This window comes from Panthera uncia, assembly GCF_023721935.1.
Source record: "Panthera uncia isolate 11264 chromosome E2 unlocalized genomic scaffold, Puncia_PCG_1.0 HiC_scaffold_19, whole genome shotgun sequence".
Classification (NCBI taxonomy): Eukaryota; Metazoa; Chordata; class Mammalia; order Carnivora; family Felidae; genus Panthera; species Panthera uncia.
Genome location: NW_026057588.1, coordinates 1,825,729 through 1,846,586, shown reverse-complemented (window position 1 = coordinate 1,846,586; position 20,858 = coordinate 1,825,729). Strand labels below are relative to the sequence as shown.

Genomic DNA, 20,858 nt, shown 5'->3' with positions numbered 1-20,858 from the left:
TGTTTCACATTTTACATGAGATGATAGATTAAATTCCTTTCTCCAGGTCACACAGCCTGTAACCTGCAACCCATCCACTCCTTGCTCCATGACTCTACCTCTGCTCTCTCAAGTTGTACATAACATTTCAAACTATGTCCTGTTGAACTTATGCTCATCAGATATTAGTTGACTGCTACAGGGCACACCTCTTCAGAGCCCTTGGGATCATAACACTGACAAGGGTGAGGCACAGTCATGCCATCTGGAGTGAGCGTGTTTCACTCCTTTCTCTACAGGAGTGCTGGAGACAGACTAGAGAAGCCCAGAGGCCAGGTGCCTGGGGAATGGTGATGGCACACTAGCTGTCGTATTGCTTTTCATGCATCAGGCACAGGGCTCATGACTGCTGTATAACATCTCCATGGTAGCTTCTTTGAGAGATGAAACATTTGGGGCTGAAGAACTTGCCAGGGCCCCACTGCCCTCCCACTACACAGTTGGAGATCTTTAACAGGAGAACATCAGCAGCTCCTTCTCCAAGTACTGATGATGTAGGGATGTCCATTTACTTGGGGGAGTGGCCTCACCATGATGCCCAGTGTCCACTGGGGAATGCCACAGTGCTCAAATGAGGTCACTTAATCCTGAAATGCCATACACAGTTTTGTTGCCAGAAGATGGTCACTGAAGGAGGTGTGCTGACTGCTTTCACATCTATGGCAGTTTCAAATATGGCCACAAACTCTTTGCCTTTCCTCCATTCCTAGAATGTGGCTGGGCTTGTGACTGCTTCCACCAATAGGGTCAGCAGAAGTTACACCATGTAACTTCCATGAAATGAGGTCATAAAGGACGCTGAGGACTTGTTTCCTCAGCGAAATGAGAAATGGTGGTGTCAGCTGAAACTGTGACCAGGCTGCAAGATGTTGGGTAGTGAATGAGGAGAGGAGAAATCATCCCTTCAGAGGAGGTGAACAGATGAGGGTAGGCTTGCCCAGTAACTCATCTGGGGCCCTGAGGTTTGGGATCACTAACTGCAAGGCTATGGACACTTTAACATCCAAATTTGAAATCCAGTTGGCTGCTTTAGAAGCCGAGAAATTTATCTCTGAAGTGAATGGAAGAGTTCCCACTTTCCTTAAAGTAGGATGAGATGATGCAGAATTTGAATATATGCAGCTGGTGGTCTCCCATCTTTTCCCAGCCACACATAATTCATTATCAGCAGCACCCGCCATTACACTCAAAAGTTTGCCATTGGGCCTCAGTATGCCTGAATCTCCTGGGGGATTTGGGGAGGCAGAGTGATGACCCCCACATATGTCTACTGCTAGGCCCCAGAACCTGTGAAAATAGTGCTTCACATGGCCAGAGGGACTTTGCAGATGTGATTATGTTAGGATTTTGAAATAGTGAGATTATCCCGGATTATCCCCATAGGCCCAATGTCATCACAAGGGTCGTTATAAGAAGGAGACAGTAGGATCCAAATAAGAGAGGAAGATATGACAAAAGCAGCGATTGCAGTGATACATGGCCATAAGACAAGGAATGTGAGTGGCCTCTAGAGGCTGGAAAAAGCAAGGAAATGGACTCATTCCCTAGAGTCTTCAGAACGAACACAGTCCTGGAGACACCTTGATTTCAGTCCAGTGATAGATTTCTGAACTCCAGAATGTTAAAATAATAAACTTGTATTGTTTAAGCCACTAACTTTGTGGTAATTTGTTTCTGCAGTAATAGCAAACGAATGCAGGGGGTATATGTGATTTGCAATTTTCCACCAGTGGGTGCTGATTTGTGCCCAAAGGGATGGTATATCTCGCTGGGAAGCACTGGATCTGGGGGAGGGAGTGGGAACAGGCACTCTGCCTAGGGTTGGCAGCCTGAAGGGAACTAGTTTGGTGCTAGTGGAATGGTTCTCAGTCTCACAGACATGTGGAGATTGATTAGGTAGGAAAAGTCTAACAGTCTGGATGAGTGAGTAGAATGCTCAGCTCAGACTCTTGTGTGACCTTGGGACAAAGACTGCTGTCCGGTAGAAAAGTGTGCAAATCTAACGTCTGGGGGAAGAGACAGCTGCACTTGCAGAAATGGATGAGGATAGGGGCGCCTGCGTGGCTCAGTTGGTTAAGCGTCTAACTCTTGATTTCCCCTCAGATCATGATCTCATGGTTCCTAAGACTGAGCCCTGTGTTGGGTTCTGTGCTGACAGGATGGAGCCTGCTTGGGATTCTCTCTCCCTCTCTCTGTCCCTAACCACCCTCCTCAAAATAAACATTAAAAACAAACATTTTTTAAAAAAATGCAGACCCTCCCCTCCCAAGAAAACAGAGCCCATTACATTAGGTGAAAAAAAGTTCAGTCACACCTTTCTAATTTGAGATGCTCTAAACCAAAATGTTAAAGAATAACTGGAAGTAAATAAAGTGCCACATAAAGTGATACCTGCAAAAGCAAACAAAATAAAATGTGTCAATATTAAAATCAACCAAAGTGGGATTAAAAGTTAGAGGGTTGATCAGGATAAAGACATTTTGGTGTGATCAAGGTACTCTAAAAGAAGAAATAACAATTTAAAACCTATATACAACTAAAAAATGGCACTTAAATGACACAAAAATCAATTTGAGATACAAGGAGAACTTGATTAGAGCAAAGCAAAGAAAAAGCAGTTATGGAGAAAGAATTTAATATACTGCCTTCGGAATCAGACATATCTAGTATATGAAATAAACCTAATGAAAAATTGAATAACAAAATTAACAAGTTCAATTTAATAGATGTATATATAGGATTTTTGTGCCCTATGATTTCAAGAATATATGTGTGCTTAATCAAACAAATAATATTAAAGTATAAATTTTTACAGGTGACTTATCTGCTCATATATTAATAAAAGTATGAGTAAATAATAAAATTATCAAAAATATCTTAATTTGCTGGACATTAAGAAATAACTTTCAAATATTTGAACCAAAGAGAAAATAAAATTGGATTACTAACTCCCTTAAAAAAGAAAACACAACATGGGGCGCCTGGGTGGCTCAGTTGGTTAAGCGTCCCACTTCGGCTCAGGTCATGATATCATAGTCAGTGAGTTCGAGCCCTGCGGCAGGCTCTGTGCTGACAGCTCAGAGACTGGAGCCTGCTTTGAATTGTGTCCACCACTCTCTCTGTTCCTCTGCCACTTGTGCTCTGCCTTGCTCTCTCAAAAATAAATAGTAAAAAAAAATTAAAAAAAAAAAGAGAACATGACGCATCATAATAAACGGTGCACAGCTAAGCTGTATAGCAGGAAAAATTACAGGCTTAATTGTATTATTAAAGTAGAATTATCAAAAATTAAGGAATTAATATTTTGCCTTAAGGAACTGGAGAAACAGTACAATAAACCAAAAATAATAAAATAGAAATTTATTCAAGTTAATGAAAATTAAAGCCAAAGTAAATGAAATGGATAGCAAAGGGAAAGAAAAGTTATGGTAATAAACCTCTCAAAAGCCTGAATGAGAGAACAAAAGTATTATAATGTAAATGAGAAAGAAGATAACCACAGGTACAGAAGCAATTAAAAGAATTACGAGACTATTATACAGAACTATATGGAAAATTTCCTAATATAAATAAACAAAAGTGAACAAGAAGCCGAAAACTCCAATAGAATAATTACCACGGAAGTGACATGGACACAAAGCCTAGGGTTTATAGCTGACTTTAAACCTTTCTTTTAAATTTCTTTTCAATATTTAGCACAAATCCCAACGTGGGGCCTGAACCCACGAACCATGACATCCTGACATAAGCCAAAGTCCGATGCTTAACCAACTGAGCCACCCAGGCGCCCCAGACTTTAAATCTAACTTTAAGGAATAAACTATTCCAATTTGTTAAAAAAATTCCATATCAACACAATGAACAGCTTCACAAAATATTAAATGAAGATAACATAATACTCACATCTGATAAAGATGGTATAAAAAAGAAATGTATCACCCAGCTTCATCTATGAATATAAATACGTGAGTTGAAAATAAAATATTTAATCAAATCCAGCAGTATATCTAAAGAACAATACCATGACCAAACAATTTATTTCAGGAATCCAAGAATACTTCAATTTCAAGAAATTGATCAATTAAGTTTAATCAACTGTATAAAGAACTCATCATACCCAAGAAAAACTATGAATGTAATCAACATGGGATCCTTTCAGTTGGCCCTCCTTACCTGTTAGACATTCTTTAATTCATACTGGAGAGAGACCCCATGAATGTCATTAATGTGGGAGAGCTTTTGGTAGGATGTCTCACACTTAAAAAAAAACTATTCTGTTGTAATCACTAGGAAACATCCTTGATTTTAATATTTATCAAAGAAAGCATAACATGGGCACCTGGGTGGCTCAGTCAGTTAAGCATCCAACTCTAGATTTTGGCTCAGGTCATGAGATCACGGTTTGTGGGTTTGAGCCCCGCATCAGGCTCTGTGCTGACAGCGTGAAGCCTGCTTGGCATCCTCTCTCCCTCTCTCACTGCCCCTTTCCTGCTCACGAGTACACTCAAGCGTACTCTCTCGCTCAAAAAAAACAAAAAACAAACAAACAAAACATAATAGAGGGAAGCCTTAAGAGTGTAGTCAGTATAGGAATTTTTTTTCAGAGCTCTGGCTTTATTTCACACCAGAGAATTCACATTGAAAAGAAGACTTATGAGTGTAATCAGTGTGGGAAATACTTCAGTGGGAGTTCTCACTTTGTTACTCATCAGAGAATTCATACTGCAAAGAAACTGCATGAGTACCTTCAGTGTGGAAAATCTTTCATCTGGAGTTCTTATTAGGCATCAGAGAACTCACACTGGAGAGAAAACTTATGAGTGTCCCAAGTGTGGAAAATTAACTAGAATTCTCATGTTATTAAACATCAAAGGACTCATATTAGAAAGAATCCCTATAAATGTAGTCAATGTGCCCCAGCTATAAGCTTTACCGTACCCTAAAGGGCCAGAGAGTAGATGAACAGAGTAGACTAAATTTAGTGTTGTAACACGAGCAAAATTAAAAGTAGCAATTTGATGTTATGCAGTCTTTTTTTTATTTTTTAGTTGAATATGGTTGCCATTATCATTACTTTATCCACCTGAAACAGGGATACGGTTCAAAGACTAAGGATCCATTGTCCTTCCATCTCAAGTCTTTCTGAGTAGAAATTGGGGAAGAAAGCCCAAATTAAAGTAAGTTATTCTTGGAGAGGACCTAAGAGAACATCCAGCTCTGGAGGGAAAATGGTGTTCTAACCAAGTCCAACCCTGTTTTGCTCACCACACAACAGGCCTATGTAAGGGGAGAGGCAAGACGCTGCGGTAATGAAAGTGACTTTATTCAAAAATCCAGTGGACTGAGACTTTTGTCTTAAGAACCTCTATAGTTATAAAGACTTTTATCCTAAAGAACCATCTTAACTCAGCATGAAACCTCAGCTTCTTTTGTAGCCCAGGCACCTGGATGCAAGCACACCTGGCTCCAGGGGTCCCTAACAGACCAGGGTTGGCCACACAATGCTGACAAAATCCAAAGGCAGAGAGACAAGTGTTGAAACAAGAAAAGAATTAATTTCGGGGCGCCTGGGTGGCTCAGTCAGTTAAACGTCCGACTTCAGCTCAGGTCATGATCTCGTGGTTCATGAGTTCAAGCCCTGCATCGGGCTCTATGCTGACAGCTTGGAGCCTGGAGCCTGCTTTGGATTCTGTGTCTCCCTCTCTCTCTTTGTTCCTTCCCCACTTGTGCTCTGTCTCTGTCTCTCAAAAATAAACATTAAAAAAAGTTTAAAGAAAAAAAAAAGAATTAATTTCAATGAGGCCAACACCAGTTGGACAGCGGACTAATGTCTCAAAGACTATCTCCAAAGTGATGAGAATATTTCCGTGTTTATAAAAGGAAAAAGTGGAGCAAAGGTGGGTGGGTACATGCAGGTAGATATTGAGAGTCAAATCAATGGAGTCAAATCAATGTCTTGGAGTCAATCACAGGTGGGGTCTTGCTGGCTCAGGGCAGTCCTTATGGGGGGGCGGGTAGTTTTGGTTCCCCTCAGGGGATGCTTTGCCATCAGGGTCTTCTGTCTTAGCCAAGAGACAAGCTGGAAAGAAGAACCCTACTGGAAAGTGTGAGGTCAAAACAGAGACAGCTGAAGTCTGAGCCAAAATCTAGAGTCAGACACTTAACCAACTGAGTCAACTAGGTATCCCTGTGCCTCAGTTTTTCTAGCTGTTCAACAGGGAAGAAAGTGTCTATCTTATAGGGCTGTTGAGAAGAGTACTGAGTTAATATACACATGTCCTTTACAGGGCTGACAGTCAGTAAGCCCTTAATCTATTAGTATCGTTATTACTATTATTAATAGCTCCTCTTTCAACTCTCCACCAATTTAGAAGAGCTAAACAATAAAAAAAGTGTTAACAGCCAGAATCATCCTGAAAAAGAAGGGCAATGAGGTATGCTCTACTAAATAGTAAAACATACTACAAAGCATCCATAACTTAAAAATTGTAATATTGACACATGAATATATACAGATCAACTGAACAGAAAATCCAGAAATACTCAAATGCATGTAGAAATTTAAGTGTATGATAAAAGGGGTACCTCAAAACAGTAAGGAAAATGTAAGCTACTTAGCTAGTGTAACTATGGAGCCATAGGACAAAAGATAAAATGGAAGTCATTCCTCACACCATACACTAGGATAAATTCTAAGAATTCATACATTGCCATACTATACCATAAAAGTACTAGAAGAAACATGGGTAAATTGCCCCATAACTTGAGAATATTTCCTATCCATTAATCAAAATCCAGAAGCAATAAAGTTAAAACTCATAAATTTGATTAACTTTTACATGAGAAAGAAACCCACAACACTATTAGCAATATAAAAAAGATTACAAACAGGGTGCCTCAGTGGCGCAGTCAGTTGAGGGTCCAACTCTCGACCTCGGCTCAGGTCCTGATCTCGCGGTTCATGGGTTCAAGCCCCGAGTTGGGCTCTGTGCTGGTAGTGCGGCTCCTGCTTGGGATTCTCTCTCCCTCTCTCTCTCTGTCCCTCTCTGGCATGTATACACGTTCTCTTGCTCTGGCTGTAACAATAATAAATAAACTTTAAAAATTTTTTCAAAAAGATTACAAAACGAAAAATTGCAATTTGTAATATAAGCTACAGGTTAACATTGCTAATCAAGAACTTCTAAAGCTAGAGTAAAAGACTAACAACCTTATAGAAAAATGGGCAAAATTGGGGTGCCTGGGTGGCTCAGTCGGTTGGGCGTCCGACTTCGGCTCAGGTCATGATCTCACGGTCCGTGAGTTCGAGCCCCGCGTCGGGCTCTGTGCTGACAGCTCAGAGCCTGGAGCCTGTTTCAGATTCTGTGTCTCCCTCTCTCTGACCCTCACCCGTTCATGCTCTGTCTCTCTGTCTCAAAAATAAATAAACGTTAAAAATAAAAAATAAAAAAAAAAAAGAAGAAAGAAAAATGGGCAAAATATGAACAGTTCACAGAAAAAATGAAATGGCTCTTAAACATATTAAAAGATGTTCATAATTAGAGAAATTCTACTCATAATTAGAGAAATGCCAATAAGAACTACACTGAAATACTGTTTCTTACCTATCAGATTCACATAGGGTCAAAGTTTGGCATCAAACTTTGCCACACTCAGGTGATGAGACTGTACACCCTCCCATACATTGCTAGTAGAATGTAATAAGGTACAATCCCAAGGGAGAGGAATTGGGCAAAAGTACATATACATTTATCTTTCACTTCTATTCCAAATATACACTGGCAGAAATACAAAATTACGTAGGCAGAGGAGTATCCATTGCAGCACTATTTTTAATAGCAAAAAGCTGGACACAGATTACATGGCATCACTAGGGGCCTGGTGGAAGAACTGCCATCATGCCACCCAATACTGCCCAGGGCAGCTGCCAGAGTGGTCTCCCCAGCCAAATGGTTAGGTGGGAACAACAGAGTACATCACAGGACCATGTGTGGTATAGGACCTTTACCTAAGGAAGAGGTAGATTCTGTGTCTCCCTCTCTCTCTGCCCCTCCCCTGCTCATGCTCTGTCTCTGTCTCAAAAAATAAATAAATAAAACATTAAAAAAAAAAAAAAAAAAAAGAGGTTTATAACAGTAACTACTCTAGTAGTAATGGTACTCTTAGTGCCCAGGTCTCTAAAACACACTTCCCACTAAAAAGAACCAGGATTCCTCAGAGAAGTGCCTAATTCCAGGGTGGGGCAGGAAATTTACAGAATGAGCCTTGCAACATCTTCTCTGACTGGAAAGCAAAGAAGTTATCAAAAGCTTGAGATCATGTCAAAAGGACACAGGAGTCAGCATAGAGGGAGCTGCTTGTGGCCAACATTTGGACAGTTGGAGCATCAAATTATTCACTGTAATAGATTAAAACAGATAAAATATGTTAAAAATCATGTATATAAAACATACTCACTGGCTACCTTTGGAAAATGCTAATATATCTATTTTCTCAAAGCATAGGCAAAGAATGAAGCATTTATCCTGCTTTTCTTGAATAAACTCTACCTCCTTAGAGTAACCAAAACGTTTGTGAGGGAAAGTTTTTCCTTATGGAAGAATGCAGAAGATGCAGCAAAAAGATGCAGAAGAAATGATGTAATTAGAAAATAACCATTTTGTAACTCCTAATAAAATAATGGGTAATAATGGGTATAAGCAACAATCTTCAATGACTGCGAAAACCACTCTGCGAAAAATGCTGGACAATTCTATAATAAATGGATCAAGCTGTCAACCCTTGATCAAAATAAACATCACAGAAGTGCACCAGACATTACGTACCTTCTGATATGATTCCAAAGAAAACACATGCACCACTTATAAAGGATTGGCAAGCATAACAAACTTGAATCTAATTAAGCCTCAAGGTTCAACTACCAATTCACAGGAAAATAAGGGAACAAGAAATGACACCACAAGGATACTATCACCAAAATCCAGAATGTAGTAAATCCTTTTGGAAAATTTACCTAGTTTCAACAGATGGAAATAAAAGGAAAAAGCACATATGGGGCAAATCCCTAAATTATAAGACTGAAGCACACATTAACCAAATGTAAAGTGTGAATCTTGTTCAGATCCTAATTTAAATAAACAAAATGTTTAAAAAAAAAAAAAGGACACAAGTGGAATTAACACTGGATATTTGATATTAAGGAATTTTTGCTAATATTTTTAGGTGTGTTAATGACTATGGTTATGTATTCAGAAGTCATCTTTTTCCCCCATTATATGTTTTTCCAATAGGTGTTGGCAACCTTATGTACTGATTTTTAAACAGCCTTATTAACATAATTCACACACACCCACTTAAACTGTACAATTCAATGGTTTTTTACTGTTTTACAACCATCACTGCAATCAACTTTAGGCCATTTTCATCACCCCCAAAAGAAACCAATATCCATTTAGCAGTCACTCATTTTCCCTCAAACTTCCCCAGTCCTAGGCAACCACTAATTTACTTTCTCTATGGATTTTCCTATTCTGCCAGAAATCATTATCTTTTACAGATAACCTTAGTTATTTATGAGTGAAATGATAGGGAATCTGCTTCAAAACAATCCAGTGGTGGCTGGGAGCAAGTGGGGATAAATTTAAAGAACAGAATGAGGTGAGTAAAAGAAGTTGAGTAAATGCATGGAGAGAAGTATGGGTTTTCATCACACTATTCACCTTACTCTTGTATGTTTGAAGTTTTCCATAATAAAAATAAACAAGGTCGTTTATGGTATCATAAGGAAAAGTCCCAAGATGGCCACAGGCAGTATTAGTTGATTCGGTGACTCTGGTTCTTTCCATCTTTCTGCTCTGCCATTCTCAGCATGGCGACTTTGCCCCTTGGGCTGGCCTCTTCAAGATGCTGGCACGGCAGTACGGTTCTACACATTATGTGCAGACAATGCTGTTCAAAGACAATAAAAGGAGACACCCTATGGTCTATGTCAATTACTGAGGGGGGAACTTCCCCAGAAGCCCCCAGCAGACCTGTCGTTTCTCCTCGGCCAAAGGGCTTTTGTCTAATTCAGTGACACAGCAAGAGGCACGAGCCCACTCCATCAAGACTCTCCCTTTGGAAGTCAGATTCCAGACTTCCTGGAAGAATCTACAAATTGCAGGGTCATGTTAACAAGTATGAAATACGCAAGTTAAGAAGCTGATTGTTGTTGGGTAAAGCAACCAACGAGGTCAGGCCCAGAAGAGTCCAAGCGAGGAAGGCTGGTCACAAGAGCACCCCAGACACGAGGGAACAATCAGGAGCTTACGACGTTCAGGCAGAGCCAGAGTGGCTCCCGCCAGCAGGCCGGCCTGGGAAGGTTCCTGTGGCAGGTCAGCAGGTGGAAGGTCTCACACTGCGCCCCACGACGCAGTGAGGCTGCAAACACAACGACGGGCAGACCACACCTAACAGAACAGACCCACAACCTCTCCGGCTACAGGCCCCCACATTCAGGACTTGGTCACTAACTGTCAGCTTACCTATTTTTTTGTCCCTGGCCCACTTCGGGCCAACCGGAGAAAGCCAAATATACTCCCTAAGCCATCCCAGACAGGATGACCCGCTTAGTTAGCCCGTCTCCAACTTCCACACTCGCCAAAGTGCATCCAAGGCGCACCCGAGGCCTCTCCTGCTTGTCGCTGAAAAGCTTTCCGTGCCCGCCTTCGAGCCTCCGCCAAAGGCCCAGGATGGTGGCGGACTCCCTCGCTTTAAAGGGGTCTAGACCCTTTCAAGGCGTCTTCGTTCACTTCCACAGCAGGTCGACGCGCTGGAAAGGCCGACGAGGAAAGGATGCGGCCGAGCGCAGTTCAGACGCGAATCCCGCCCTCGACGTAGATCGCAGACGTCCGCCATTCTGGCGTCGCGGCCTCGGTTGCCGGCTGAGGAGAGTCAGAGTCGCGTCCGTTAACCCGGGCCGAGCGGAGAGGCACGCCAAAGAGCACAGCCCAAGGGAAACCACACTCGAAACCACAACACGAGCCGCCGTAAAAGGGAGACGGCCGACTCTGAGTCCCAGGGAGCCGCCGGCGCACAAACACCTCCGCCCTCGAACAGTCGCCTGGAAGAACGGTCACCGCCGCGGGAAAAACCGCCACCGGCGCGCGGCTTTCTGGGATTTGCAGTCCGTTACGCCCAGCGCGCGCACTTCCGCCGTCCACCGGAAGCGCAGCCATTGATCCGCACGCTCAGGTGAGCCTGAAATCCGGGACCCGCGCGGAGGCTCCGCTGTCGGCTGGGCGGGGCGGGCTGGAGGGCGGGGCCAGGCCGGACCGAATTATCTGGGCGGTGCCCGGGAAGTCAGGGGACTGGCCGAGGTCGTTGCGCCTGCGGGGCCGCGCTGGGCCTGTCGGAAGCGAGTCCCTCTCTGTACAGAAACTGGGAGGGAGCTGGTGCGGCCAGGGCCCCTCCTGCTGCAGAGAGCGGCTGGGTGTGATCTAGTTTGAGGTTCTCCTGCTCCGGGGCGCGGCCGGGAGCCGGTTTGGTTGAAGCTCTCCCGCCGCAAAGGAGACCAGCTGTTGTTGAGGGTTTCTGGCCGGCCTGTGGGAATCTGGGGCCTGCCCACCCAGACCCAGCCTCGCGTCTCTTTTCTTTCCTCAGGTTGTTAACCCCACCTACCCCGGGGGCGCTCTGTGCAGGTGGTGGTAGCCTAGGCCTCCCGGCAGCAGAACCAGGCAAGTGAGGCTTCCTTTACCCAGAGGCCACCCCAGCCTCAGAACTTGGACGCGTTTTCTTCCACTGGTATGTGAACTTGAACTCAGTTTGAAGAGCAAGTGTATGCTTTCCAAGCGAACAAAGAATTAGGGGCAGTCCAGGTAGAGCATCAATCAACTCTGCGCCCAGGGTGTTCACTGTGTTTGTTGATACCCCAGGTTAAGGGCTGGGAGAGAGAAGGGGCTGGAGGTGTGAAGAACACGGACATGAAGCTATCCGGTACGTGAGGCATTAGAGTTGGATTTCAAAGAGCCTCAGAGTAGAAACGTCTGGCTGTGGAAATAACTGTGCAAGAGGGAATGCCAACGGGGTGGGAAGAGCTGAGGACTCTTGAGTTCCCATTTCTAGTGAGGAGCCAGGATGGAGGTCACAGAATTCCTGGTCACTCAGCTGTGTTGAGTTGAGGAGTGGATAGGAGGTGGGCTGGAAATAGAGGAGGAAGTGGCATTGGCAGGGAGCCTGGGAGGGAGGTCTGGGCTGAACTTGAAGCCTGGCACAGCACTTGAAACCCCACTCTCCAGGCAGGGAAAGAGGAAGCTGTGAAAGGAAGAAGAAGAAAACAACCTCTGCCCCAGCCCTGGAGACAGAGGAGACAAGGAGAGACCCTGCCGCACCAGCCCCCTCCCAGGTCCAGCAGGAGGCATAGAAGAGGAATTTATGTATAATGTATGTGACTAAATGTGCTGTGTCCTGTGTGTCGCATGATGTTGAGCTCTATAAATACAGCTCATTTAATCCTCACAGAAGCACGATGACACAAGGCCTGCTGTTCTCCCAGATGTCTACAGATCAGGAAACTGAGGCCTAGCGAGGTTAAGGAGGGCTGTTTAGGGCCTACAGAGGCAAGTGGTGGAGCTGGGACTTTGAAAGCAGTCAGTCTGGCTGCAGAGTAGTGTTCCCAGCCCTTGCCCTTGGATGCCTCCAGACAAGGAGAAGATGGGAGAGTAGAAATGGTTATAGGCAGGAGGAGACTGCCCAAGGATGGGCAGGAGTGTCAGAATAAGATGGCATCATCTAGAATCTTTGTCCGCTTTATTGGGTGTGGTGTGCATTTGCAGTGTGTGTGTTCAAGAGTGAGGGTAGAGTGGGGCGCCTGGGTGGCTCAGTCGGTTAAGAGGCCGACTTCGGCTCGGGTCATGATCTCGCGGTCCGTGAGTTCGAGCCCCGCGTCGGGCTCTGTGCTGACAGCTCAGAGCCTGGAGCCTGTTTCAGATTCTGTGTCTCCCTCTCTCTGACGCTCCCCCGTTCATTCTCTGTCTCTCTCTGTCTCAAAAATAAATAAACATTAAAAAAAAATTTAAAAAAAAGGAGTGAGGGTAGAGAGAGCATGGACAGAGTGAAGAAGAGGGGACTGAGGTGTTGGCTGCTCCAAGGGCCTAGCTGTGAGGAGCAGAAGCATGGAAGTAAGGGTTGGGGGTACTGGGATGCAGGAGTTTAGTTGACTAGAAGGGAAATCTCTCCCCTGAGAAGTTGAAGGGAGCCACTTGGGAGGGTTTTGGCTTAGAGGAGTCAGTGCCTGGAAGGTGGTAGAGCCTAGGGTCATTGACTGGAGTGAATTAAGAGGCAGGTTTGTCTGCGCAGATCGGACAGTAGTGAGAGGGGTGGGAAGAGGGAGTGAGAGCATGCACTTGCTGCTGTAGTGGGGACACAGATGGGGCGGATGTGTCTCATACCACCTAGGACTCAAAAACCATCAGTGGCAGGCAGAGAGGGTGGCTGGTAGCCTGAGGCAGATTGTGTTGAGCTTCCAAGTGAGAGAGGCTGAGGGGCAGGTCCTTGATGAAAGATGCTAAGAAAGGGGCAGTGGGCTGGGCAGCAGTATACCAGAGGGAGAGGCAGAGAACCAAGATGGCAAGATGGCACCCTGTGTATCTCTTTATCTGGTTGTTCATCTGTGTTCTTTGTCATATACCTTAATAAACTGGCAAATGTGTACATTACTTTGAGTTCTGTGAGCCACTCCAACAAATATAGGATCTAAGGAGAGGAGGTCATGGGAATTTTCAATTTGTAGCTAAGTCAGAGAGGAGTTGTGGGTAACTTGGGAACCTGCTGCTTATGGTTGGCATCTGGAGGGATTGGGGCAGTCTTGTGGAACTGAGCCCTTAAGATGTGGGATCTGAGTTGAGTTAAATTGTCGGACACCCTGCTGGTGTCACAGAGAAGTGTTTGGTATGGGAAAAACCCCCACATTTGGTGAGCAGAAGGGTCAGGACTGTTGAGAATGTAGGAGTAAAGGAGAATCTTGGGAGAACAGACAGGGTTTTTCCCAACTCAGTGTCCGAACTGGCATTTAATATGTACTTTTAATTTAATTTAATTTTATTTTATTTTATTTTATTTTATTTTATTTTATTTTATTGTTTTAATGTTTATTTTAATTTTTGAGAGACAGAATGCAAGTGGGGGAGGGGCAGAGAGAGATAGGGAGACACAGAATCTGAAGTGGGCTCTGGGCTCTGAGCTGTCAGCACAGAGCCCAATGTGGGGCTTGAACTCACCAACCGCGAGATCATGACCTGAGCTGAAGTCGGACGCTCAATCGACTGAGCCACTCAGGCGCCTCTCATGTGTACTTTAAAAATTTTTTTTGTTTTTTTTGTTGAGAGAGAGAGAGAGAGAGAGAGAAAGAGAGTGTGAGTGGGGGAGGGACAGAGAGAGGGAGACACAGAATCCAAGGCAGGCTCCAGGCTCTGAGCTGTCAGCACAGCTCGTGACCTGAGCTGAAGTTGGATGCTCATCTGACTGAGCCACCCCATCTCATGTGCCCCATATCATGTGTACTTTAAAAAAAAAAAATTTTGTAATGTTTATTTATTTTTGAGAGAGAGAGAGACAGAGCGTGAGCAGGGGATGGGCAGAGAGGGAGGGAGACACAGAATCTGAAGCAGGCTCCAGGCTCTGAGCTGTCAGCACAGAGCCCAACGTGGAGCTCGAACTCACAAACCATGAGATCATGACCTGAGCTGAGGTCGGATGCTTAACCGACTGAGCCACCCAGGTACCCCATCATGTGTACTTTTAATACAGAAAGGAACTTCCAGAGCTTGTGGAGGAACTTGAACTTGAACCTGAAGACAGTGGGAAACTGCCACACAGTGACAGAAGCTGCATTCTACTGTGGCTTCTGTGGCTTCCTGGGAGAAAGGGGGAAAGACAGGAGATAGGACCCAGTCAGATCTTCTTCAGTAACTCAGTCAAAGAGCAATAGGCCAGACATTGGGAACCAAGGGTGTGGAGAGGTGCATATTTGAAATGTGGGGGACCCCAGGTCTTTGTGACTAACTGAATGTGATAGGTGAGTGTGAAGGAGGGGTCAGGAAGGATTTCAGGGGCACCTGGGTGACTCAATTGGGTGTCTGACTCTTGATTTTGGCTCAGGTCATGATCCCAGGGTTGTGTGATTGAACCCCATTTCGGGCTCTTTGCTGAACATGGAACCTGCTTGAGATTCTCCCTCCCTCTCTCTTTCTTCCTCTCTCCTTCTACCCCCAGCTCATTTGCTCTCTCCAAAAAGAAAGAAAGAAAGAAAGAGAGAAAGAAAGAGAGAGAAAGAAAGAAAGAAAGAAAGAAAGAAAGAAAGAAAGAAAGGACTTGAAGCATCATTCTCAGATTCTCAGTACACATGTGAAGACCAGAGAGTTAATCATTTCCAGGCTAGGAAATCTTGGCACTGTTGACATTGGAGGCTGAGTCGTCCTCAGGTGGGGGAAGTGTTTAGTGCCCCTCTCACCTCTGCCCACCCTCTACAAGGTGTGACAACCACGTGTCTTCAGACATTGCCAGATGTCCCTTGAGGGCACCCCTGCTCCCAGTTGAGAACCACAGCTGTGCAGAAAGGGCCAACTTTCTCACACTTCCTGGAGATGGGGTTCTTTTCATGGCCTGGTCCTTTAGTTGAGCCTGATGCACACTGTGTATGGTGTCCCCAAGTAAACAGAGACAATTTATCAGGTAGGATATCCCTAATTGCTCAGAGGTTACCTCCCAGCAGCTAGCTGGTCAGGGAACAGGCCTTTCTTTGAAACGTGCGAGTCATGGATAATCTAGGCCTACTGAGTTACACAACCTGTTATGCACACAGTATGTTAGGTGTGCTGTGGACGGTGTGGCCATTCCAGCATTGTTATGGATGGATGGAACTTTTGCCTTCTTGGGGTGGGGGTTGTTCTGGGAGTCAGGTAAATGCGTACTCACACCAGCTCTAAAGTTGAAAGTTGAACTTTTTGTCACAGACTTATGTTCTGACTTTAATGTTTTTTAGTAGGATATAAATGGTTTTCCTCTAAGATTTCTTATTTGACAGCTATTCGAAACATTCTGGCATTCTGTTTCTTGCATGTTTATTGCTGCCTTATCTGTACTGGCCTGAGCGCCAAGGTCAGACACAGCCCTGCGTTTTGAAGCCATCATCTTCTGCTTCAGTATTGAATTTGTTGCTCAGCACTCTCCCCTTTTTACAGCAATTCTCAGAGGACTTGGGTGCTCTATTTGCCTGAAGAATATGAGGTCTCTGTGAGAGAGATTGGGACCCACCACGAAGGTGATGACCAGAAGAGAATGTCTGCAGAATTAAGCTCAGAAAAGGAGTTCTCAGACCTCGCTGCATTGGAATCAGCAGAGTTCTCGAAAGAGACTGTCTTGGAAGTGGGAGAACAGTGGGAAGCTGCCTCTGGTGCCTTTGTGGCTCCAGCAGTTGCAGGTGCTGAGGTCCTGGCCCATCTGCAACCACCGTGCTCCTGCTGACTGTGGCTAGGGGCTGCCCCCAGCATACTCTCCGCGGAGCTCAGGACCTATGAGAAACCCAGCACCTGGAAAAGCTCGAAGAGGAGATGACACTGGTAGAGGAGACTATCCGGACATTTGAAGGCAGAGGTGAGAACTGCCACAAATGTGAAGCATGGGGAGAGCATGATTTCCCCTAGTGCTTTTTGATTCTCCGGGGAAATGGTTTTACAGAGAAAGTAGAACAAGAAAAATGCTAGCATTCAGTCCTGGGAGAAGAGTGAGTGTCTGCCTCCCGGAAGCAATGAATGAGAGTCACGAGTCTCCGTGGGCCTCCAGCCCAGACGGTAGCTGTTCTGAGTTTCAAGGGGGTGAGGGTTCAAGGTTCTTTGTGACCTGGATGGCACCATGCAAGTGAAAGGTGCCATCTGGCGGAATGAGCAGGAGCTCCATGTGAACAGACACACAAATGCAGCATATATTTCTGGAATGTTGGGTCGTCATCCCAAATGACCAGTGACGAGAGTTGGTGTGTGGGCGTACACAGGTGTGGGTGTGCTTCTGGTGCAAGTGGGTGAGCAGGAGTCAAATATGGGGAAGGTTTGGCGGCCATATTTCATGGGATTCTCACCCGGCCGTCTCAGTGGGACAGTCACATGCCTGCAGCCAAGCTATTAGACAAGTAGGGTATGGGAAGCAATGGCGAACAAGTAAAGCAGCAGGTGATGGGCACATGCCACGCGGGGGCAGCGTCCTGTACCTCCAGAGTAGCTTGGGGGAGCACATACCCGGGGTGACACCCCCTACAGAGCCCTTAGTTGTCCTCCTGGGGATTTTTATCCTCCTTGTCCCCATTCCCCCTACCCCCATTTTTGGAAACCAGCTGATGTTTTATTGTGATATTTTAAAATTGTGAGTCTTTTTTTCTTTTTGAAGCCAGTTCATGTGTCACTGGTATTCAAAAATTGTGCGGTTTTCGTGGGAAATTAGCTGATGTTTCATTGAGGTATCTTAAAATCGTACAATTGTCTTAACACTCTGCTTGTATCTCCTCCGATTTAGTCTCTTGAAATGACAGGAGAAACTGGCCAGTCCTTTACTTAGGTGTCTAGGGTTGGCTGTGTATCTGTGGGGTCACAGTTCAGACACACCAGCATGTACCTGGGCATTTACCTTGAGCCTGGGGCAGCCCATGTCCATCCCTAGGCTAGGACCTGGGCTGGCTGGCCCACTCCACATCTGGAAAGCTGGCTTGGCTGCCACAGCTGACCTCAGAGCCTTGGACTTTTAGGAAACTGGTCACAGCCCTGTCTCCCAGCTACTCAAACCCCAGGGGAATGTTCATCAGATGGCATTGGCAGGCCTCTCCTTTGTTGGGGTTGTGGGTGGTTTCTGTCCCGTGGGCTTACTGAGGAGGGGCTGAATTGCTAATTGCTCCCTCTTTCGCCAGCCCTGCCTTCTGAGGATCCCTGCCCTCTCCACAACAGCTTATTCAGGTATGAGGAGGAAATGGAAGCACATTCTCAGCCAGTCCCATCCCAGGTGAGTTAGGGACCTTTTCTCTCTTTGCCTCAGTCTCCTCAGCTGCAAAATGGGTCCAGGACTAGCACCCAGGTCCTCAGGCCAGCCCATAAGAGCACTGTAATGTTGTCCTTAGCCTTCATGTGAAAGCCAAGAGCTCTTTGCAGATAAAGCACCTTCCCTGTATGGATGAGCCAGGAGCTTCTAGGATCAGACCCAGCATGAGGCTTCTACACCTGGTCTCCTGGGACAGCTGGTGCCCTGTGGCTCAGACTGTTTGTGATGGCTGCTCAGCAAGTTATCAAGGATGGGCAGAACTAGGCCTCCATACCCCATTTAGCCACACTGGGCCCTTGACCCTCACTGAGACTACTCAGGAGGGCCACTGAGAGTGTCCCCTTAAAGTGCCATAGTTGCCCTTAGATGGCTCACAGTGCAGCACACAGTGGGATGAGGAGCAGGTCCCTGACCTTGTTCAGGGTCCCATCACCACACCCATTATCTGTGTGCTTACTGGGTGCCTGGGGGTCACTGCCCCTCACGTCCTGTGAGACTTCCTGATGCGGGAGACTGTCTTCATGAGGGACAGCAGCTCAAGCTAGAGGAGTTCAGGGACATGTCCAGGTGTCCCTCAAGTGAGTCATGAAGCTGAGATGCTACCTCAGGGCCTGGCCCCCGAGGCCAGGACACATGGCTTTTTGCCTGCTGGCGGCCTTCCTTGAAAGTAGGCTTCACCTAGCACTCTCTCTAAAGGGCCAGGTAGGAACTATTTTAGGCTCTGTGGACCGCATACAGCCTTTGTCCCATCCTTTTCACACATGGTGAAAAATGGATTTAAAAATGTAAAAATCCATTCTTAGCTATATTAGTCCGTTCGTGCTGCTATGACGAAATACCACAGGCTGGGTGGAGTAAGCAACATTTATTTTCTCATAGTTCTGCAGACTGGAAATCTAAGATCAAGGTGCCAACAGCGTTGCTTTCTGGTGAGGACTGTCTTTCTGGCTTGCTGGTGGCACCTCCACTGTGTCCTCACGTGGTAGGGAGAGAGGCCTCTGGTGTCCCTGCTTCCTCTTATGAGGACACCAATCTCATCACACTAGAGCTCTGCCCTCATGACCTACATTAGCCTTAATTACTTCTGGGTAAAGGCCCTGTCACTTTGAGGGGTAGGCCCTCAACATGTGAATTTGGGGGGAAACAATGCAGCTCATAGCATTAGCCTTATAAAAAACATACCATAGCCCTTATTTGTCCTGCAGGCGAAAGTTTGCTGACCCCTGATTTAGAACCTCCTCTTTGGCTTCAAATTTGTGACTTTGTAGAGAAGTGAGGGGTGGGATGTCTGAGTGGGATTCCTGTTGTTTCCCAGTACAGGAAATCAGAAGCACCAGTGTGACCAGGGTAGATGAGACACTCAGAGAGAAGTGAAAACACCATGGGCCTGGGTCTGGGTTTGGTCCCAAAGGTGGGAACCCCATGAGTGCTCATGGGGGTCATCCTCGGCCCACGTCCTCTCCCTCCCCATGCTGCCCCATCCCCCCTACCCAGCGTCCACAATGTATGATGATACAGGTGATGTTTCAGCCACCTGTGAGCTTCAAGGACGTGGCTGTGACCTTCACACGGGAGGAGTGGGGACAGCTGGATCCAGCCCAGAGGACGCTGTACCGCAACGTGACTCTGGAGACCTGCAGCCACCTAGCCTTCCTGGGTAAGATAGACTCCGCCCATCACAGCAGTTTTCTGCTTCAGGGACTCAAAGCTCTGGCTCTTAAGGGTATGCCTGGGCTGGGCCAGAACATTCTAGAAATGGGTTCCTTTGAGATGCAGATCCCGGATATTGCCACTTTTCTGCCTCTAAGGAGCTGAGAGTTTTGCTGGGAGTTTTTTCGGGATGTGCAGGGCCTTCCTAGTCCATCCACATCTAACCCCAGGACTGAGGGCTGGGCTAGAGGACATAGTTCTCCTCCTCCTCAGAGCACAAAGTCCTGTGTTTTCCCCCCAATGACCAGGGCTTCTGCTTTCAAAACCGGCTGTGATCTGCTGGCTGGAGCAAGGACAAGACCCATGGAGGGCAGAGCATGGACCTCCCGGAGGTGAGAGGAAATCAGAGGCCTGGTGAGTTAAGGGGGCCAGAGAGCTCTCCCCAGGACCCTGGGTCCTAGGAGGGGAGGAGGAGCAGGGAGCTTCCTCAGGCGTCCAAAAAGCCTCATTCTCAGCCATATCACCCCATCCATCCCCAGTCCATGAAAACACATCATTATTGTCCTGACATTTCTTATGTACAGGTTCTTTTCTGTTCCCGTCTTCCCTTGGTCTTCATCCCTTAGCTGCTTGCTTCATCTACTCCCAGCTCCTTGTGCCCCCTTTTCCTTGAGTCCTTCGTCCTGACTTCCACCCAAGGCAGCGGCTCTTCAGACTTCCCCTTCAGGCCTGGTCTTTACCCTGTAGTTGGGTGTCCATCCCTCCTCCATGTTGGACATTCCCATAACTACTAGATGATCCAGAGGTATGGTGAGAACTTGTGCTTCCTGGGAAGTGGCAACGACCTACTCCTTCCAGAAGGATTTCTACTAAATCAGTTCCTGGACTTATTTTCCCACCTCTTCTCATCCACTTCCTGATACATCCCAGTGTGTCAGCCTGGTTGGAACTCTCTTTTTTTTAATAGCTGTGTCAGATACAATGCACATACCATACAACGCACTAATTTAAAGTATGCAGAGGATTTTAGTGTATTCACAGAATGTGCATCCATTTCTACGATCAATTTAGAACATGTGCATCATCCTAACTAATTAGGCTGCTTCTGATTT

At 45.9% G+C, this 20,858-nt stretch overlaps 1 protein-coding gene and 1 long non-coding RNA gene across 7 annotated transcripts in view; one reads left to right on the top strand and one right to left on the bottom strand.

Annotated features, from left to right (window-relative positions):
- The window catches only part of LOC125915881 (uncharacterized), a 38,036-nt gene extending 27,234 nt beyond the window's left edge, over positions 1-10,802 (bottom strand). For all 3 annotated transcript variants that reach the window (XR_007455771.1, XR_007455770.1, XR_007455772.1), the window contains exons 1-3: positions 9,759-10,802; positions 6,929-7,115; positions 2,354-2,430 (exon numbers count right to left, since the gene is read on the bottom strand). This is a non-coding gene — a long non-coding RNA (uncharacterized LOC125915881). The remainder of the gene's footprint in view (positions 1-2,353; positions 2,431-6,928; positions 7,116-9,758) is intronic.
- A 5-nt stretch (positions 10,803-10,807) lies between these two features.
- Positions 10,808-20,858, top strand: part of LOC125915817 (zinc finger protein 8-like) — a 40,381-nt gene continuing 30,330 nt past the window's right edge. Inside the window, exons 1-7 of one of the 4 annotated variants that reach the window (XM_049621835.1) lie at positions 10,808-11,271; positions 11,680-11,820; positions 12,315-12,459; positions 16,257-16,668; positions 17,969-18,060; positions 19,615-19,753; positions 20,055-20,138. In XM_049621835.1, coding sequence (XP_049477792.1) covers positions 16,626-16,668; positions 17,969-18,060; positions 19,615-19,753; positions 20,055-20,138 — 358 coding nt within the window. In that variant the 5' untranslated portion in view covers positions 10,808-11,271; positions 11,680-11,820; positions 12,315-12,459; positions 16,257-16,625. The other 3 variants (XM_049621836.1, XM_049621834.1, XM_049621838.1) reach the window with 3 other exon arrangements.